This window comes from Danio aesculapii, chromosome 11, assembly GCF_903798145.1.
Source record: "Danio aesculapii chromosome 11, fDanAes4.1, whole genome shotgun sequence".
NCBI lineage: Eukaryota > Metazoa > Chordata > Actinopteri > Cypriniformes > Danionidae > Danio > Danio aesculapii.
In genome coordinates, this window is record NC_079445.1 from 1281566 (window position 1) to 1303129 (window position 21564).

Genomic DNA, 21564 nt, shown 5'->3' on the forward strand with positions numbered 1-21564 from the left:
GTGAGTTGACATGGAATTGCATCAGATTTTGGTAAAACCCAAACAATAGAAACATAAATAAAACAAAACAAAAAAAATATTATTATGTGTAATAATAATGGAATGACAGAAGGAGAAAGAGCTGAACTACTGAAACTTATTTAATACTTTCTACAAAAGGCTTTTTAAATGATTCCAGCTTAAAGACGCCTCTCATATGGAGAATGAAGTCACATGCATTGCTCAGGTGTGAGTTTCTCACAGACTTCAACAGAGTGTCAAAACCTTGATGGTTCTGTAGGTGTCGTCTATCAAATCTGAGCTTTATTTTGTGTTTTCTATTGGATTCAGATCAGGTGATTGGTTGGACCATTCTACAGCTTGATTTCCTTTCTCTGAAATCATCTGAGAGTCTCCTTGGCTGTGTTTTGGATCATTGTCTTGCTGAAATGTCCACCCTGGTTTCATCTTCATCCTCCTGCTCATGTAGATGATGGACTGAAGCAGCTGATATTCATTTACACTGAGGAAGGGCAGAGGGTTGCTGAAGAACTACTGAGAGATTTCAGCTGCTGTCTGGGCGTTCACTGCAGAATTACACCTCCCTTTCTTCATGTGTTCAGTACTTTTTCCATGTGTCATTTAATTTTATTATGCATAAATTAATTTGTAAACTAATTAGATTAGTTTTCTTTGCATTTTTGGATTTCTTCGATTGTTACCAACATACGGGGAAAATTTCAAGTCAACAGCACCTTTAGAAATATGTTTTCAGAGAAAAATGGTGCTGAATACTTATTACCCCCACTGAACATACACACCCCATAATCCTGTCCCGACTGCCCCAAATATGCATAAAATCTGCTGCAAATAAATGTTGTTTTTTTATATTTATTATTTATTGTTACTAATGCACAAATCCAATGCTTAATTTAGCACTGAATCCAGTGATGTTGGGATCCTGAACTCCTCCTCCTGCTGATCTGTGCTCACCTTCTGCAGTCTCTGGACGTTCTGCACCAGGAACCGGTATGCGTTGTACCAGGGCAGGAAGACGTCTTTCAGCACATCTCGAACTCCTTCCTCTTTGAAGCGCAGGTTTTCAGCTCGAACCACAGGAGAGTTGATCAGATACAGCCTGACGAGACACACAGACAAGATAACAGACCTGAAGGAGACCCAAGAGCATCTCTACTGTAACACACATTTTAATTAGGGGTGTAGCGGATCATGTGTTCATCCAGAAAAGTCCTGGTATGACATGCATACACAATAAATACAGTCAGATGTGCTGTTATGGTGCGTTCATACCAGATACAGATGAAGTGTCAAGTGTGAGTAATTTACATGTTAAATCAATTCACCTTTATTTGTAGAGCGCTTTTACAATGTAGATTGTGTCAAAGCATCTACACATAAAAGATCATGGTAAATTGAACCACTGTAGTTCAGTTTTCAGAGTTTAAGTTCAGTTCAGTTTAGCTCAGTTCAGTGTGGTTTAATAATCACTACTGAGTGTCCAAACACTGAACAGCAAATCCATCGATGCGCAGCTCTACAGATCCTGAACCATGCAAGCCAGTGGCGACAGCGGCGAGGAAAAAAACTTCACCTATTGGCGAAAGTGAAGAATTAAAAAACCTCAACAGTAAGTAATACATGTTAAGTCCGATTTGCACGAATGACATGATGATGGCACTAGCTCACTGCTATGCACGTTTGACACTCCAGTTGGAAAATCTGAACTTGAGCAGAAATTCGCACCGCATTAACCAATCAGGAGCTTGCTCTTGTAGGGGTGTGATTGTAACGTAGCACCTGTTGTTGGTGTCCCGAGGGGAAATCCTCTTGCCAACACAGCACATCCCAATTTGATGAGCTGCTGTCCTCAGTCAGAAGCACGTAAAGCACAGCTACTCTCTCGATAAATTCATGTTAGTCATTTAGCAACGAAACTAGAGTCACCAGGCAGATAGAAGCTCTGATTTGACGCGCGAATGAAGCAAGTAAACTCAAAATGTTCACACGTCTATTTACACGAATACCGCAATTTATTTGCGACTGGTGTGAACACAGCATTCGACAGAAAACAAACAAACAAACAAAAGCACCTCCCTTGCATTCAACAGAAGAGACTCAAAAACAACGACCCATCGCTTGTGTGAATATGCTAAAGTGTAGCAGAGATATACCCACGCATCATACTTTAATAAACTCTGACTCAATTCCTTTGGTCATGCCATTTTATTTTCCCATATTCTGAAGACGATCAGGTTACATTTTCGTAAAACGCTGAAAAACAGCATAGGAACAGGAACAGTTTGGAAAGTAGTCAACCCAATTCAGTCATTGCTTTCATAACTATAGATCAGACTCTACCTCATATGTTAGAGTTAAATGGGAGAAAGAATTAAATTGTTGTATAACGCAAGAGGATTGGTTCAAAACATCTAATTCCCAATGGCAAACTACAGGCCCACACCAATGGAGACTATGCCTGAAGGAACAGTTTGGAAAAGTGATGGAAAAATAACATATTGTGCACAATCTCAGACGTCAGAAGAAGAAAATATTTAGTTTCTAGCCCTACAAGTGTTACTAGCAAGAACATCTTTGAACCTTTGAATAAGAGACTTCAAATTTGACATGGTTGAAGGTCAGACTCGTGTTGGTGTGTTAAATTCTCCTCCTAAACTTCCTGCCTTATGGTTCAATGGGCTGCCATAGAAATTCCCAGCAGAATAATAATAACAGTAGTAAAAGCAGCAATGATTGCAGTAGGAGCCTTCACTGCCTGGATCATCATGAAATATATGTGACAGAGTTTATAGCGCTGCTCCATATGGACAGATATATTTCTGTATTTCTTATTCATCAGCCATATGGCCGTGTCTGCACTGTGCTTCAGGCCATGCAGAACATGCACTGGTTCATACAGCAGATTCTGTGTCAGCAAAGCTGTGTGTGTGTGTGTGTTGTGGTGCGTTTTCTCACCGAAGTGCGTCTGCACCGTAGTTCTGCACAATGAGTCCGGGGTCGGGGTAATTCTTCTTCCGCTTGCTCATTTTCTGCCCATCACTGCGCACAAGCGCGCACACACACACATCAGCGATTATGAGTGATCAGTAGATATGTCACAGAGTTTGTACACTTTTACCTTGTTAGTAAACCCTGTTACTATCAACTTTGTTGCTATGTTACAGTCAATGCTGTTACTGCCAACTCTGTTACAGTCATCTCAGTTACTGTTACCGTCAATTCTGTTACCGTCAATTCTGTTACTGTCATCTCAGTTACTGTTACCGCCAACTCTGTTACAGTCATCTCAGTTACTGTTACCTTCAACTCTGTTACCGTCAATTCTGTTACTGTCATCTCAGTTACTCTGTTACCGTCAACTCTGCTACTGTCAACTTTGTTACCGTTAATTCTGTTTGTTCTGTTACCGTCATCTCAGCTACTGTTACCTTCAACTCTGTTACAATCAACTCTGCTACTGTCAATTCTATTATTCTGTTTCCTTCAACTCTGTTACCGTCAACTCTGTTATTCTGTTACCGTCATCTCAGTTACGGTTACCTTCAACTCTATTTCCATCAACTCTGCTACTGTCAATTCTGTTATTCTATTACCGTCAACTCTGTGACAGTCATCTCAGTTGCTCTGTTACCGTCAACTCCGCTATTTGTCAACTCTGTTACTGTCAACTCTGTTATTCTGTTACCTTTCCACTCTGTTACCGTCATATCTCAGTTACTCTGTTACCTTCAATTCTGTGACAGTCATCTTAGTTGCTCTGTTACCGTCAACTCTGTTATTCTGTTACCTTCAACTCTGTTACCATCAATTCTGTTACCGTCATCTCAGTTACTCTACCGCCAACTTTGTTATTCTGTTACCGTCAATTCTGTTACCGTCATCTCAGTTACTCTGCTACCGTCAACTCTGTTATTCTGTTACCGTAATCTCAGTTACTCTGCTACCATCAACTCTGTTACTCTGTTTCCTTCAACTCTGTTACCGTCAATTCTGTTACCGTCATCTCAGTTACTCTGTTACAGTTCACTCTGCTACTGTCAACTCTGTTACCGTCAATTCTGTTTGTTCTGTTACCGTCATCTCAGTTACTGTTACCTTCAACTCTGTTACTATCAACTCTGTTACTGCCAATTCTGTTATTCTGTTTCCTTCAACTCTGTTACCGTCATCTCAGTTGCTCTGTTACTGTCAACTCTGTTATTCTGTTACAGTCATCTCAGTTACTGTCAACTCTGTTATTCTGTTGCCGTCATCTCAGTTACTCTGTTACATTCAACTCTGTTACCATTAACCCTGTTACCGTCAACCCTGTCACTGTCAGTCTGTTACTGTCAACTCTGTTACCTGAAAAAACCTGATCGGATCATAGGCAGAAATCAATGATTTACCTGGCCAGAACCAGACCATTGACGATCACGTTCTTGAATGGCGGTTTACCAAACAGAGCCGTTGAGAGCACGAGTAGCGTGTAGAACCTGCAGTAAAACAACACAAGAGTTAAGAGACAAATGTACATCCTTAAATCTATTACACAACTGAAAACATTCAACTAGTTAGAGCTGTGGCGATAAATGAGAAATGGATTAAATCTGAAATTTACAAAGTGCATGGCTATTCTCTCTTTACTTAATTCCCTAAATTTATCAATGATTATTTTACGTTAACATTAAAAAATATACTTTTAATATTTATCACAGCTCTGCAAATAGTACTCAACTTCAGTATAAACAATATCCTTCTGCAAAAGATCAACAACTCTCAAACACTCTGGAAAGCAATAGACTAATGATTAACACAGCAGTGGCAGAAAACTTTAAGATGTAAAATAGATTTGAAGCAGCTCGAAATTAAACATTATAAAAATGCATTAAAACTCCCCACACAACAAATCCTTTACACTGAACAAGATTCACAACACCAAAAACTGTACTCCCTATAAATAACATTTATTTTCAACCTCAAACCTGCATTATTTTTTCTGTTACCATTTCTGCATTTATTCTGTATACATATTTAGCACACGATTTGTAAGACGCTGCAGCCTTATGTGCTTTATTTTCAATAAACACAATAAATGATTGACTTAATAGCAGAGATGTTTGCTCTATCAGAATGTGTGGGAATAATAAATGAAGTGTGTGTGGAAGATACTGCCGTCTGGAGCTTATAATCAACAACTGTTTACAGATAAAAGCCTTATGTTTGACAGTAAACGCATGCATTATTCAGCTGTTCACGAAGTCATTTATCTACAATATCTTTTTTTACTTGCTTTCATTATTCTAATAGAAAACTAAGAAAATCTTTAATGGCGTTTATTTTTATTTTTTTAATAAGATTTCAGTGGGAAATTAAATAAAATGTCTCAAAACCGGACTTCATTTTAATAATACAGTTGAAATCAGAATTAATAAACCCCTTTGAATGTTTAATAGCAGTGCTATAAAACATTATCTTTGGCTGGAAGCAGAACTTTTATTTAGACAGCGCACAGACCAAGCGGCAACCTCCCGCTCTCCCTCGGGAAGCCAATACTGAAGTAACTGAAACTGCAATTCATCAAAATTCCGCTAGTCCTGGCTCCATAATAGAGCAAATTGCAATTGAGCCCACTGTTAGAATGGCCGACTTTACAGCAAAAATAAAGGTGTTTACAACCTGGTACAAAGAACCATTTTGGTTCATATAGCTATTATTACCCTCCATGACAACTGTGAGGGGGTGAATTTTTTTATAACTCATCCATTTCCTTTATATTAGGTTATATTAAGTTTGCATAATTAAGGGCGTGGCCACTTGAGTGACAGCTAGGTCTTGCTGGTCGCCGTCACTTCACCTCAGCTGAATCCGGCAGATTAGCCACTGATCTCGGCATATTCATCATATTTTTGTGTTGTTTTATGTGGCTTTACACAGTCAGCTGCCTTTTGGACTCATTTCTTACAATTATCAGATGATATGGGATGCTGTGTGCACTTAATTGTGCTCACAAACCATTCATGTGGCCTCCGTTTCCCATGTGAGTAAAGTTATATACTTGTATACCATCTCTATAAATGTATTAGTTTATTTAAGATCATTTATCATTAATATTTTTCTTTAGACCAGTAAAGCACTCCAGAATGTGACAGATTGATTAGCTGTAGGCTCTAGATCAGTCATCTGAAGCGTTATCATACAGTGTTATGCTGGAGTTCATCAATAGTCCTGCATTTACTAACACACACTATATCTGAAGTGTTTGGAAGTAATTCGCATTTTCCTCCTGTAGAAAAACATCATAAGAGCAATGTTTAGTGGCTCAATGTATTACTACAGTGTTTTTAAAAGTCTAAACACTTTATTGATATAGTGTACAGCCGAGCACATGTGGTCAGAACACAAACGAGTCGCAGGTAATAAAGTATCAAGCGTTTCTCCCAAAGTAAAGTCTGTCTGTCAGGTCTAAGCAAAGTGCCGGCAGGTGTCTGTAGCTCCGCTCACTCTCCGCCTCTTTGCCCTTGTTTGGTATCCCGCCGTGGGTGCGATGACGCGCGAACAAAATGGCGACGGTTGGCCGCGCCTACTTGTAGCTTCATTTGCGCTCTTCAGAAACCTATGGGTGACGTCACGAATACTACTTCTACTTTATATTTTATACTACTATATACTATAATACTACTATATATTTTACAGTCTATGGCATAGACACACAGTTTTACTATTCTTTAATATTAAAATGATCAGGAGAACAGTTTAGCATTTGCATTTTGTACGCTAATTATCGAGCACAATATTGCAGCATTATAGAAAGCTACAATACACACATTGAGCAAATACACACTTCTATTTAAAGTCTTATATTACTAATATTATTATTGTTGTTATACTGTTTCTCACCATCCTCTGGTCTGGTCGATGCCCTCAGCGATGAAGTCTGCAGGGAAAGCGTCCTCGAACTCTCGCCTGTTCTCAAACGGGTAGTGCACCTGAGCGTAGGGCATACTGCCGCTCTCGAACCAGCAGTCGAACACCTCAGAGACCCGCCGGAGCTGCCCTTTCCCACAGCGAGAGGGGATGGTGAGGCCGTCAATGCTGCACACACACAAATATACACGCACAAACACACAAACATACACACACACACAAACATAACCATCCACAGGTGAGAAGGGTTAGGTGTGTGTGTGTGTGTGTGTGTGTGTGTGTGTGCGTGTGTGTGTGTGTGTGTGAATGTTTGTTAGTGTGTTTGTTTGAGTGAGTGTGTGTCAGTATGAGTGTACATGTGTGCGTGAGTGTGTATGTGTGTGTCTTTGAGTGTCCGTGTGTGTGTGTAAATGTTTGTTAGTGTGTTTGTTTGAGTGTGTGTGCGTCAGTATGAGTGTACATGTGTGCATGAGTTTGTGTAAGTGTGTCTGTTTGAGTGTGTGTGTGTATGTGTGTCATTGTGTGAGCATGCCTGTGTGTTTACGAGTTTGTGTATGTGTGTATAGGAGTTTGTGCATGTGTGTGTGTGTGTATGAATGTGTGAGTGTATTTGTTTGTACATGATTGTGTGTGTGTGTGTGTGTGTGTGAGAATGTTTGTTAGTGTGTTTGTTTGAGTGTGTGTGCATGAGTTTGTGTATGTGTGTGTCTGTTTGAGAGTGTGTGTTTGTTTGTGCATGTGTGTCTGTTTGAGTGTGTGTCATTGTGTGAGCATGCCTGTGTGTTTACGAGTTTGTGTATGTGTGTGTGTATAAGTCTGTGTACAAGTGTGTGTGTGTGTGTGTGTATGAATGTGTGAGTGTATTTGTTTGTGCATGATTGTGTGTGTGTGTGTGTGTGTGTGTGTGTGTGTGTGTGTGTTCGTTCACCGCTCTCTGTGGAGATCAGTGACTTTAGTTCCTGTCAGCTCCTCCAGCTCCGCCATGGACCCCACACACACCACCTGAACGCACGAAGAACACACACTTCTCAAGACACAACACATTTACAGCAAAACAGAAACAATTTTTACATTCTTACATAAGGTGGAAGCTCATTCTGAGACACATTTGGAGCTAACAAGACACACTAGTCCTGCTTTTATTAGCCGAAACGTGACGGATTGAGCTAGCAGGAGCATATTCTGAGTTAGCACAGATCGTCAGAACACCACACTCTAGGACGGCACAATATCTGGTTTCCGCATCGTTATCGCAATGTGATTCAATTCAACTCAAGTTTATTTGTATAGCGCTTTTTACAATCATTACTGTTTCAAAGCAGCTTTACGTGATCATTCACAACCGTCAGGATATCCAGTGTTGAGTCTGGTTGAGTCCGGTGTTTTTTAAGGACTGTGACTGTATAATGAGCTCAAAAGCGATCTGACATAAGAAATGGTACCATTTGCAACTTTAATAATGATTCAATTCACTACTACGACTATAAAACCATACAACACTATTGATTTATTCATATCATTGTGCATTTATATATACGTTTATATGAATATTATTTATTTATATGTTTATTATATTTCATGCAGATGCACTGCGCTCCAAAATACTCCCAATCTATCTAAATGTATTAATTATTTCCAAATAGAGATATTCAAGTCATCTGGTAAAGTTGTAATCATATCGCAATGTACAGTGGGAAAATTAAGTTTTGAATTTTACAAAAATAAACATATTTCTAAAGATGCTGTTGACTTAATTTTTACCAGATGTTGGTAACAACCAAAGAAATCAATATATGCAAAGAAAACAAATCTAATTAGTTTACAAATGAGGTTATGTGTAATAAAATGAAATCACGCAGGGAAAAAGTATTGAACAGATGAAGGAAGGAAGGTGTAATTCTGCAGTGAACGCCCAGACAGCAGCTGTAATCTCTCAGTAGTTCTTCAACCCTCTGATCTTCCTCAGTGTAAATGAATATCAGCTGCTTCAGTCCAACATCTACATGAGCAGGAGGATGAAGATGAAACCAGGGTGGACATTTCAGCAAGACAATGATCCAAAACACAGCCGAGGAGACTCTCAGATGCTTTCAGAGAAAGAAAATCAAGCTGTAGAATGGCCCAACCAATCACCTGAGCCGAATCCAATAGAAAATACAGAATAAAGCTCAGATTTGATAGACGAGACCCACAGAATCATCAAGGTTTTGACACTCGGTTGAAGAAACTCACACTTGAGCAATGCATGAGGCTTCATTCTCCATCTGAGAGGCGTCTTTAAGCTGGAATCATTTAAAAAGCCTTTTATATATAGTATTAAATACATTTCAGTACTTTAGGAGTCTCCCCTTCTGTAATTCATCGTTATTACACACAACTCACTTTTCAGATTGATTTTGTTTTGTTTAGCTTTGTATTGTTTGGGTTTTTACCAAAATCTGCTTCAATTCCATGTCAACAGCTGCTTTAGAAATATTCCTCCCAGGAAAACACATGACAATACTTATTTTCCCTGCTGTATGTCACAAAATAAGAAAATATCGCGATGTTAGATGTTTCCAATATGGTGCAGCCCTACCGGACGCTGTCCCCGTTCTCAGGTACAGTGGCCCAGATAGTATGCAGGAGAGCAGTGTGTGTGTGTGTGTGTGTGCGCGCTCGGGGACACGGCGCTCTGGGAAACACACATTATGCTATTTTCAGGAAGCAGGTCGCTGTCCTTCTTTCCTTTCGGCAGGCAAAGACGCCAACAACCTCATTCTGACTTTACACAAGTTCAGCTTTTAAGAGACACACACTAATAAGAGCACTTGAAGACTATTAGCACAATTTAAAGAGGAGCTATTCCGCCCCTGTGTACAAGATGTAAAATAAGAGAGTGTGTGTGTAGTTTTAGCTGAGAATAGCACACAGATAATGTTCTCTAACTCTCTGAAACTGACCCTTTTAGGCTTTGATCCTAATTAAGGTGTTTTGGTGACTGTCGCTTTAAATTCAAATGAGATTGTGTTCTTTTTCAGAAGAGGGCGGGGCTATAAATGCCTATGTGTCACCATAGTGGCAGACTGAAACGTTCTCAGTGCTCATCAGGTCCGCATGTTATCGTTGGTCAGTGTGTGCTTCATGCTTCTGCCAGTCTATGTCGCTCCTGTCGCTGTTCATCTAAAACTCCACATCTATAATCCTCTTAGTCTATGCTGACATTATCTTCAGCAGCTCAAACACTCTAATGGCTGATGGACAGACGGCTGCTTCTCACTCAGGGCTGCTGTTTATGCTAATGAGATGGAGAGATGTGCACTAGTGGGCGGGGCTTTCCCCCTCTGATGACACGTACAAAGAGAGAATGTCAATCAAAGTGTTTCTGCAGGGTGTTTTGATCAAGTCTGATTATAAACAATACAATTAAATCATGTTCACTATTAGAGGCTGGAGATATTCACACACTGCTGCCATACTTAAACTGTGTTTAAACCCCTTATAAAAGTGATTTTTGCACTTTAATCATTACTGTAAATTTATTTATTGCTTTATCTATTATGAAGAGGGCATGTAGATGATGTCAGAACAAATAAATAGGCGATGACAGAAAAAATGTTTTATATACAGCGCTCATTGTAACGCGGTTCCTTTTATGGCCTCACAGTTTCACAGTTGATCTTTGTTCAATTTGACATGCTTATTTTTATTCTTATTTTTTACAGCGCGTTGTGTTCTGCGTCCTGATTGGCTATAGACCATTGTCAATCAATCTCCTCTGTGCGTCCTGTAGGTTACAGAGCGCGTTCAGCTTGGCAAATTAACATAAATCTTTGATCACTAGCAGTGTGAGTTCCAACAAGGATGCAAAAAGGGTTGCAACTCTCCGCAGCAAGACCATCATAAAGGGGGTTTCACACCGGGTGCACCGCGCCATGCATTTTAAAACTGTAAACACAGGTTATCAAGGTATGCACACCAGCGCTGCAAGTCGGCGCTGTCTGCGGTGCCCAGCTACAACTCAGGACACTGTTCATATTTCTGCCGCGCCACAGAGCGCCATCGGAAACATTTCATTTTAAATAACATGCGAATGTGCACGTAAGATGTGTGTTAACCTGCTTCAACTGTCATGTGCACGGCGCATCAGGTGTGCAACCCCCTTAAAGATGGAGTTTTGGTCGGCGCCAGTGGCGTAGTGGTTAGTGTGCCGACACATGAACTCTGGTGCTCACAGCGACCCAAGTTCGATTCCCGTCTTGTGGTCCTGTGCCGATTCTACCCCTCTCTCTGCTCCCCTTGCTTTCCTGTCAACAATCTCTACTGTCCTATCTATTAAAGGTGAAAACCCTGAAACAAATAATTATATATATATATATATATAAAAAAAAAGGATGGAGTTTTGTGGATCAGTGACTGCAGGAAAAACAACTTTACACTGGATGCCAACAATTTCCGCACAAAAGCTTTGACTGACAGCGATGAAAATTTGCTTCTGACAGCAAGTTTTGAAGGTTTGAACTTACGAGTGTTTAGAAAAGTGTGAAAATGTTAATGTACGTCTGAGAGAAGTGTATAAAGTGTGTAGTGAGGTGTTTTACTGCCTTAAAACGTCTATAATGATTGTAAAAAATAAAGCGGACTACTTCGCGAATTTCACCTAATTTGGGTTACTTATAAGAATGTAACTCCCACGATAAACGAAGGACCACTGTACTGAATGGTTTCATTTAATTGCACAAGCTACAAGTGACAGCAGATATGCTTAAATAGTTGACTAGATGGATATTAGATTTACATTTATCACAATAACGATCACTTTCCAATACGTTGTGTAACCCTTCAGTGTTTCCTCTAGGATATTTTCCAGCTGTGGCGGCAGGCCTTTTTCACACAGATCTACTAACCTGTACCTGTGACGTTATTTCAATGACAAATGTCTTGAGCGCAATATTACGAGTCGAGATCGCAGTCATGTAACAGCCTACAGCATGCGAATCTCTTTGCTTGCCCGCCGATTTCCTCTGCTCGTGCACAAAGCTTCTTGCGCCCTCAAATACATGCTGCTCAAGCGCAGACAGTGTTGCCAGGTTGGGCGGTTTTGAATTTATTTTTGCGGGTATAAAGTGACATAGGCGGGTAGTGAAAATTTGGGCGGTTTTGCAACGACGTGCCCGCCAGGCCCGGTCTGCCCTCATAAACCTGATTTGACCTCCCAAAGAAATGCCGTAGCCCCCATTCTTCGAATACATATGCTTAGAACAGTGTATAAACGCTTGTGATCTCGACAGCTTTTGGGCTGGAATCAGTCAGCATCATCTGGCAACACTGAGCGCAGATCTTCTAGTGCGCTCTAAAATAAACGCTGCTGAAGTGTGATTTGGTGCGTTTATGTAGTGAGTATGTCTCCAACATTTATTAGATTTGCTAGGAATACTTATGAATGTCTCCAATAGACCTACAGAGCGGCAATAATGCGTCCTGAAGTAAAGTGAAACAGCTATACGTCGTGTTTGCTGGCCTCACGCATCACGCACCTGTCAGTCAGCACGTAACCTTAAAGGGTTAAACAAATGACGCACAGCACTACTACGGTCGGTTACAGAAAAGTTCACGCGGTTATAATTCACTTACCCTTTAATACGTTTTGATGCGATTATCACCCGCTATTAAAAAAATCAAACGTTTTGAATGAGAAGCTGTAATGTAGCCGTGACGGGATGAATTTTGGTGTTGCGCCCCGCCATGGAAGAATGACTGTAGCTGAAACCATGCCCTTGTAAAAAGCATAGATCATTAATCCCTGGATACTCCACTGACCTCCTCGAAGTCGTCGCTGACCCATAGAGGGATGGGTGTGCCCCAGTAGCGGTTGCGAGACACCGCCCAGTCCCTGGCGTCCCTCAGCCAGTTCCCGAAACGCTTCTCCTTCACAAACTCTGGCACCCTGTGGAAATGAGTCAAAGATTTATTATTTTATTACTTTATTTATTGTCTGGAGGGGCGGCACGGTGGCTCAGTGGTTAGCACCGTCGCCTCACAGCAAGAAGATGACTGGTACGTGTCCCGGCGTTTCTGTATGGAGTTTGCATGGGTTTCCTCTGGGTGATCCGGTTTCCCCTACAGTCCAAACACATGCGCTATAGGGGAATTGATCAACTAAATTGGCTGTAGTGTATGAGTGTGTGTGAATGAGTGTGTATGGGTGACCCCTGATAAATAAAGGGACTAAGCTGAAGGAAAATGAATGATTGAATAATTTATTATTAATATTATTATTAGTATTATTATTATTAAAGAAAAACTGAATTAATAATTTAAATAATGCATCCTTGAGTGCAGGAAGGTTAGCTGTGCTCGTGGGCCTCCTCCAGACGCAGTAGAACATCAGGGACTTCATCAATTCTCATCAGGAAGAGGCATTTCTATTTAAGTTCCATCTCGACACCCAATATATCAATTTAATGATTTCTCTCTTCCCTTATGTGCTCTCATCTCTGAACTAAATGTAGAATTTAAGGGCAGCGTGATGAGCTGGAGAGCATCCCAACCAATGGAAGAAATGCATGAAGACTGTTAACATGCAGATACAGAGATATCAAAGCCAGATATGACCGATAATCGACTGAATTTAACATATAACATGATTTAAGATAAGCGGTAAGTCATTAACTGAAGACTCGCACTTAGGCTGGATCATTTCAATCAGTGAGTCATTTACTGAAGACTGAACCATTACCTGAATGACTCGCTCTGACTGGATCATATGAATCACGGAGTCATTTACTGAATACTCACACTCTGACAGAACCATTACCTGAATGACTCGCTCTGACTGGATCATATGAATCACGGAGTCATTTAATGAAGACTCACACTCTGACTGGATCATTTGAATCAGTGAGTCATTTACTGAATACTCACACTCTGACAGAACCATTACCTGAATGACTCGCTCTGACTGGATCATATGAATCAGTGAATCATTTACTGAAGACTCACACCCTGACTGGATCATTTGAATCAGTGCATCATTAACATTATTTTTATAATATGACACAACTTTAAATTATAGTGGCAAGTTTTACAGCGCGTGTGAGAAGAACCGAAGATCAAATACTCAAATCAAAAACTCATTCATTTATTATTTATCAGTTAAAGTGTCTAATATAGGCAGAATTGGATTAAAAATGGTGTATATGCTCAAAATATGCTCATTAAAAAGTGCACCAAACGTCTTGCAAATTGAAGTTTGCATTCAGGTGAAACAGGCTAATTAGTCAACATTAATGCTTAACGGACTGTGGACGACAGTTCTGAAGAAGTGACTAGGATCAATGAATGAATATGAAAAATTATTTTAAAAAGCCAAATGGTGGAAAATTATAGACAGATGAGGAACACCAATGTAAATCCTGAGCTAATCATAACAAATACAATAGGCTTTCAGAAATGCAATCACATGCTGGAAGAGGAACTTAAGAACCAACTAAACTGACTTTAAACGACGAGCTCTTGCAATGCAGTTCACATAAATCACCATATCACACTTCATCAAGAGTCTGAATATCCTATTAAAATGCATGTGAAAAGACCAACCAACTCTGATAATGCCGTTTTTCAGTCATGCATTAGAGATGCATTATCTGATCAACATGCAGCACACACACATTCACTGTACCAGTAGCACTTGCTGTTGTTGTCCAGAAGTTTCTCCACCATGTGTTCCACCCTTATAAACCAGCTGGGCACTGCTTTGTAGATCAGCGGCGTGTCCGACCTACAAACCAACGGGTTGTTCAATATTTAAACATCTGGAACAATGAATTACTCTACGCTAGCATCACATGGCAAGACTACCTGTGGCAGATGAGAAAATTTCAGATTTGATGCAAACCTGTAGTGTGCGCAGTTTGCAGACCCCTAGTGGTCCATAGTGCAATTGCAGGGAGTCTGTATTATTACAAAAAGGTTTTAAACATGGGGGCTTCATTGCTACGTTCAATCACAGCAGCTTTCTACAGCGAAAATGCTATTTACTTATGGTTCTCGATTCTGATTGGCTGATAGCCGTGCAATGACAGCACTCCTCACCCTTCTGTATTACTCCACCACATAGAGTGACAGCAGATCAAGAAACTCACTTCAGTTTGACAAATATTGCAGCTGTTGGACAACAATGTACTTTTGAGGCTCTTTAGAGGAGAATGTAGTAGTTTAGATTGTGACTATGCAGTTTATTTATAAGGATAGATCCTATTTTAAATATTTATAATTTCAGAGATTCAGCACACTGGCGGCCATCAGCCTGAAATACTGAGCAGAGCAAAGACGGTTGACATTCCGCCTCAAGATGGCGACAGAGACTGCACAATAATTCCTTAGGGGAGAAAAACTCTGTTTTCTTTTCATATTTCACACTACTGCTGATCAAATCCTTATAAAACAGGTAAGTGACATTCTAAGTCGAGTGCTGTACTTATCCCATAGTAATCTGCCAGTGTTTGCTTTGGTTTTTTCAGGGTTCATTATTTTGATCTCCTGATTGCAACAGAGAAATACTGGGAAATCTCTGTAGACTGATGGCATTTCATGCTGTTCAGCCTTATAATCGTACAATGCGAGCAAAAATGTCCTGTTTTGTCATCACTTTAGATATTACGCTAGAGAATCAGTCAAATACTAGCTCTAAAGGGATGTTAGTGAAGTATTAGTAGTTTCTGCTGTCTGGAAGAAAGTAGTTCGTCGTACAAAAGGGTTTTTGAGACTCTCTGTGTTTGATTTTCTTTTCTATATACACGATTATGCTGTCGGACTGTTGTATAAATGCAATATCACACTTGTAGCAGTGACAGACACTAAGGCACTCGGCCTGTGCACTCAAGCCAAAGCCAATATAGAGCCATATCGCACTGCTACTCGTGTGATATTGCTCATATTACATATGAATGAATGCAGACTTCATAAAACATCATAACACTCACATATGAATCAGTGAGTCATTAACTGAAGACTCACAGTCTGACTGGATTATTCGAAAAGTTTGACTTCACAGATCCTGCAGTGTATGATTGCAGATGCAGATCATATTTGACCTCATGTTATCATTCTGAATCTCTGCAGATTGACCGTCAATACCAGCAGTGCGTTCCCACTGACAAACGACTTCAATACCCATAACGCTCCTCTGTCTGTGCTCCTGAGAGTGATTTATTGATGGCGTCAGCAGGTGTGTGTGTGTGTGTGTGTGTGTGTGTGTGTGTGTGTGTGTGTGTGTGTGTGTGCGCGTGTTAATGAGGCGCCCCTGTGACCTCTGTGAACACATGAAGAGCTGAAGCAGCAGGTTCATCATGAGCACCGAATGCTAATCAAACGCTGCAATCTTCAGGATATGCTACAGACTAAACACTGGCCCTTCAAGAAAGTTGCATCTTAAATGATGAACTAGTTATGAAATATTGCAAAAGAAATGACTAAAAACTAAACTAAAATAAAAATAATAAAATAAAAATGGGAAAAAAAACAAATAAAAATAAAGTAAAAACTTTCAACTAAATTCTAAATTTTTTTTTGTTTCTCTTGATTTTTCCTCTTTTATTTTATCTCTTTTTACACTTGAACAACTACACTCAACGGCCACTGTATTAGGTACACCTTACTAGTACCATGTTGGACCCCCTTTTGCCTTCAGACTGGAAATATTCCTCAGAGATTTTGCTCCATATTGACATGATAGCATCACACAGTTGCTGCAGATTTGTCGCCTGCACATCCATGATGCCAATCTCCCGTTCCACCACATCCCAAAGGTGCTCAATTGGATTGAGCTCTGGTGACTGTGGAGGCCATTTGAGTACAGTGAACTCATTGTCATGTTCAAGAAACCAGTCTGAGATGATTGGCGCTTTATGACATGGTGTGTTATCCTGCTGGAAGTAGCCATCAGAAGATGGAGACACTGTGCTCATAAAGGGATGGACATGGTCAGCAACAATACTCTGTAGGCTGTGGTGTTGACACCATGCTCAATTGGTACTTATGGGTATAAAGTGTGCCAAGGAAATATCCCCCACACCATTACACCACCACCACTAGCCTGAACCGCTGCTACAAGGCAGGATGGATCCATGCTTTCATGTTGCTGAGGCCAAACTCTGACCCGACCATCCAAATGTGGCAGCAGAAATGGAGACTCATCAGACCAGGCAACGTTTCTCCAATCTTCTATTGTCCAGTTTTGGTGAGCCTGTGTGAATTGTAGCCTCAGTTTCCTGTTCTTAGCTGACAGGAGCGGCACCCGGTGTGGTCTTCTGCTGCTGTAGCCCATCCGCCTCAAGGTTGGACGTGTTGTGTGTTCAGAGATGCTCTTCTGCAGACCTCGGTTGTAACGAGTGCTTATTTGAGTTACTGTTGCCTTTCTATCAGCTGGAACCAGTCTGGCCATTCTCCTCTGACCTCTGGCATCAACAAGGCGTTTGCGCCCACAGAACTGCAGCTCACTGGATATTTCCTCTTTGTCGGACCATTCTTTGTAAACCCTAGAGATGGTTGTGCGTGAAAATCCCAGTAGATCAGCAGTTTCTGAAATACTCAGACCAGCCCGTCTGGCAGCAACAACCATGCCACGTTCAAAGTCACTTAAATCCCTTTTCTTCCCCATTCTAAATGAATGCTTAAGTCTATTTAACTGATTATATTTTAATTACATTACAACATCGAATCGGTAAAAGGAACCGTATGGAATTGAAAATAGTCACATTAAGTGTTGACCGGAAGTTTATCGGTAGGGGAAAACACTAGCTGTGCATAAGCCCTATTGAGGATTTTAAATGTTTAAACAGGGGCTTCCTGCAAAATGTTTTGGGACCACAGTCACATACAACAATCCTGCACACCTCTACCAATGATTAAACACAAATGAAGTGAACAGTCATCATCAGAGTGTGCAGGACGTCTCTCACCTCCAGCAGAACGGGTAGCTGTGCTTGAAGGAGCTGGAGCTCACCAGACGCCCGTTCTCCTTCAGCCACTTGATGATGTTTTTGTCTGCATCCTGAAAAACACAGAGGACAGAAGAGCAGAAAGTCAGAGAGCGTGCGGAGAATTAAAGCAGAGCTGGACTGGAGCCCTGATGCAGACACTGATGGAGGAGCTCAGACTATACTGCAGACTGTGCTCTGTGTGCTCCTCTCTGACTCTACACCACTGACTGCACATCCACTGGCTGATCTGTGCCAAAGACTTTTAGGAAGGAAGGAAGGAAGGAAGGAAGGAAGAAAGGAAGGAAAGAAAAGGAGGAAGGAAGGAAGGAAGGAAAGGATGAAGGAAAGGATGAAGGAAGGAAGAAAAGGAGGAAGGAAGGAAGGAAGGAAGAAAAGGAGGAAGGAAGGAAGGAAGGAAGGAAAGGATGAAGGAAATGATGAAGGAAGGAAAGGAAGGAAGAAAGGAAAGGATGAAGGAAGGAAAGTAGAAAAAGAAAAGAAAGGAAGAAAAGAAAGGAGGAAGGAAAAAATAAATGAAGGAAGGGTGAAAGGAAATAAAAAAGGAGGAAAATGGAAGGTAGGATGACAAGGAAGGAAAGGAAATGAAGGAAGGGAAGGATTAAGGAAGTAGAAAAAGAAAAAGAAAAAAGAGGAGGAAGGAAAAAATAAATGAAGGAAGGGTGAAAGGAAGTAAAAGAGGAGGAAAATGGAAGGAAGGAAGACAAGGAAGGAAGGAAGGAAGGGTGGAAGGAAGAAAAGGAGGAGGAAAAGAAAGAAGGAAGAAAAAGAAAAGAGGAAAAATGGAAGGAAGAAAGGAAGGAAAGGAAAGGAAAGAAAGAAAGGAAGGAAGGCAGGAAGGAAATGAAGGAAGGAAGGAAGGGAAGAAAGGAAAAAATAAATGAAGGAAGAAAGGAAAAAAGGAGGAGGTAAAGAAGGAAGAAATAGAAAAGAGGGAAAATGGAAGGAAGAAAGGAAGGAAAGGAAAGGAAAGAAAGGAAGGAAGGCAGGAAGGAAATGAAGGAAGGAAGGAAGGGAAGAAAGGAAAAAATAAATGAAGGAAGAAAGGAAAAAAGGAGGAGGTAAAGAAGGAAGAAATAGAAAAGAGGGAAAATGGAAGGAAGGAAGGAAGGAAGGAAGGAAGAAAGGAAGGAAGGAAAGGAAATGAAGAAGGTAAGGAAGGAGGGGAGGAAAGAAGGACAAAATAAATGAAGGAAGGGAGCAATGAAGAAAAGGAGGAGGAAAAGAAGGAAGAAAAATAAAAGAGGGAAAATGGAAGGAAGGAAGAAAAGAAGAAAGGAAGAACGGAAGAAAGGAAATGAAAGAAGTAAGGAAGGAGGGGAGGAAGGAAGCGAGGAAGGAAGGAAGGAAGGAAGAAAAGGAGGAAAATGGAAGGAAGGATGAAAGGAAGGAAGAAAAAAAGAAATGAAGAAAGAAAAAGAAAGAAAGAGCCCAGTTCTAGCAGTGTTTGGAGATGAAAAATGAATGCTGCTTATTGTGCTTTAACTGATGAAGAGCTCAAAGCTGATCAATCTTTAGCTTCACTTACACTCATACACACCACACACAGCGACACAAAGTGACACACACACACACAGACACTTCACTGCTGCTTATCCTCTGTCTTCTCGTCTTATTCTTCTTCTTATTATTCTTCTCTTCTTCTTCTCTCCGCATTGCCGTCTCTCTGCAGAACTCATGCTAATTCTCTGTAATGGAAAGCGTCCGCTCGCTCAGTCAGTTTGTCCTTGGAGCTCAATTGGCTCCTGTTTTATGCAGAATCGATCTCAGGAACCTTTTCTTAACCCGCACGGCCTCATGAAGGCCATCTGAAAACTTTACACCACTGTCGAACTCACACACTCATTTATCATCAACACGCACACACACTCACACTCACACACACACACACACACACACACGCACACTACACTACACTGAGCATATCAAGAATCTTTATTGTTATTATAAAGAAACAATGACATTTGTTTAGCAGTTCTTGCCATAAAGTACACAATAATAAATATGATTATGATGAAATGTGATTATTAAAAATAATGTGCATATTTTCTCTTTTTTAAAAAGTTTATTCTGGATTTATTAAGTTAGATAAACAAATTAATCAATTATTCATTTAATAAAAACAATAAATGCATTAATTTTAATCAATTAATAAAACATTTATATCCATTAATAAAACATTTATATCCATTAATAATACATTTATATCCATTAATAATACATTAATATCAATTAATAATACATTTATATCCATTAATAATACATTAATATCAATTAATAATACATTTATATCCATTAATAATACATTTATATCCATTAATAAAACATTTATATCAATTAATAATACATTTATATCCATTAATAAAACATTTATATCAATTAATAATACATTTATATCCATTAATAATACATTAATATCAATTAATAATACATTTATATCCATTAATAATACATTAATATCAATTAATAATACATTTATATCCATTAATAATACATTTATATCAATTAATAATACATTTCTATCCATTAATAATACATTAATATCCATTAATAATACATTTATATCCATTAATAATACATTAATATCCATTAATAATACATTTCTATCCATTAATAATACATTAATATCCATTAATAATACATTAATATCCATTAATAATACATTAATATCCATTAATAATACATTTATATCCATTAATAATACATTAATATCAATTAATAATACATTTCTATCCATTAATAATACATTTCTATCCATTAATAATACACTTCTATCCATTAATAATACATTAATATCCATTAATAATACATTAATATCCATTAATAATACATTTATATCCATTAATAATACATTTATATCCATTAATAATACATTTATATCCATTAATAATACATTTATATCCATTAATAATACATTTATATCCATTAATAATACATTAATATCCATTAATAATACATTTATATCCATTAATAATACATTTATATCTATTAATAATTCATTTATATCCATTAATAATACAATTATATCCATTAATAATACATTTATATCCATTAATAATACATTTATATCCATTAATAATACATTTATATCCATTAATAATACATTTATATCCATTAATAATTCATTTATATCCATTAATAATACATTTCTATCAATTAATAATACATTTCTATCAATTAATAATACATTTCTATCAATTAATAATACATTTATATCCATTAATAATACATTAATATCCATTAATAATACATTTATATCCATTAATAATACATTTATATCCATTAATAATACATTAATATCAATTAATAATACATTTATATCCATTAATAATACATTTCTATCCATTAATAATACATTAATATCAATTAATAATACATTTATATCCATTAATAATACATTTCTATCCATTAATAATACATTAATATCCATTAATAATACATTTATATCCATTAATAATACATTAATATCCATTAATAATACATTAATATCAATTAATAATACATTTCTATCAATTAATAATACATTTCTATCAATTAATAATACATTTCTATCAATTAATAATACATTTCTATCAATTAATAATACATTAATATCCATTAATAATACATTAATATCCATTAATAATACATTTATATCCATTAATAATACATTTATATCCAT

General features: G+C 38.6%; 1 protein-coding gene across 2 annotated transcripts in view; it reads right to left on the reverse strand.

Annotated features, from left to right (window-relative positions):
- Positions 1-21564, reverse strand: part of iars1 (isoleucyl-tRNA synthetase 1) — a 72393-nt gene that overhangs the window by 29415 nt on the left and 21414 nt on the right. For both annotated transcript variants that reach the window (XM_056467808.1, XM_056467807.1), the window contains 8 exons: positions 17865-17956; positions 14585-14683; positions 12724-12850; positions 7853-7926; positions 6898-7092; positions 4407-4493; positions 2974-3057; positions 973-1117 (listed from right to left, as the gene is read on the reverse strand). In XM_056467808.1, coding sequence (XP_056323783.1) covers positions 973-1117; positions 2974-3057; positions 4407-4493; positions 6898-7092; positions 7853-7926; positions 12724-12850; positions 14585-14683; positions 17865-17956 — 903 coding nt within the window. The remainder of the gene's footprint in view (positions 1-972; positions 1118-2973; positions 3058-4406; positions 4494-6897; positions 7093-7852; positions 7927-12723; positions 12851-14584; positions 14684-17864; positions 17957-21564) is intronic.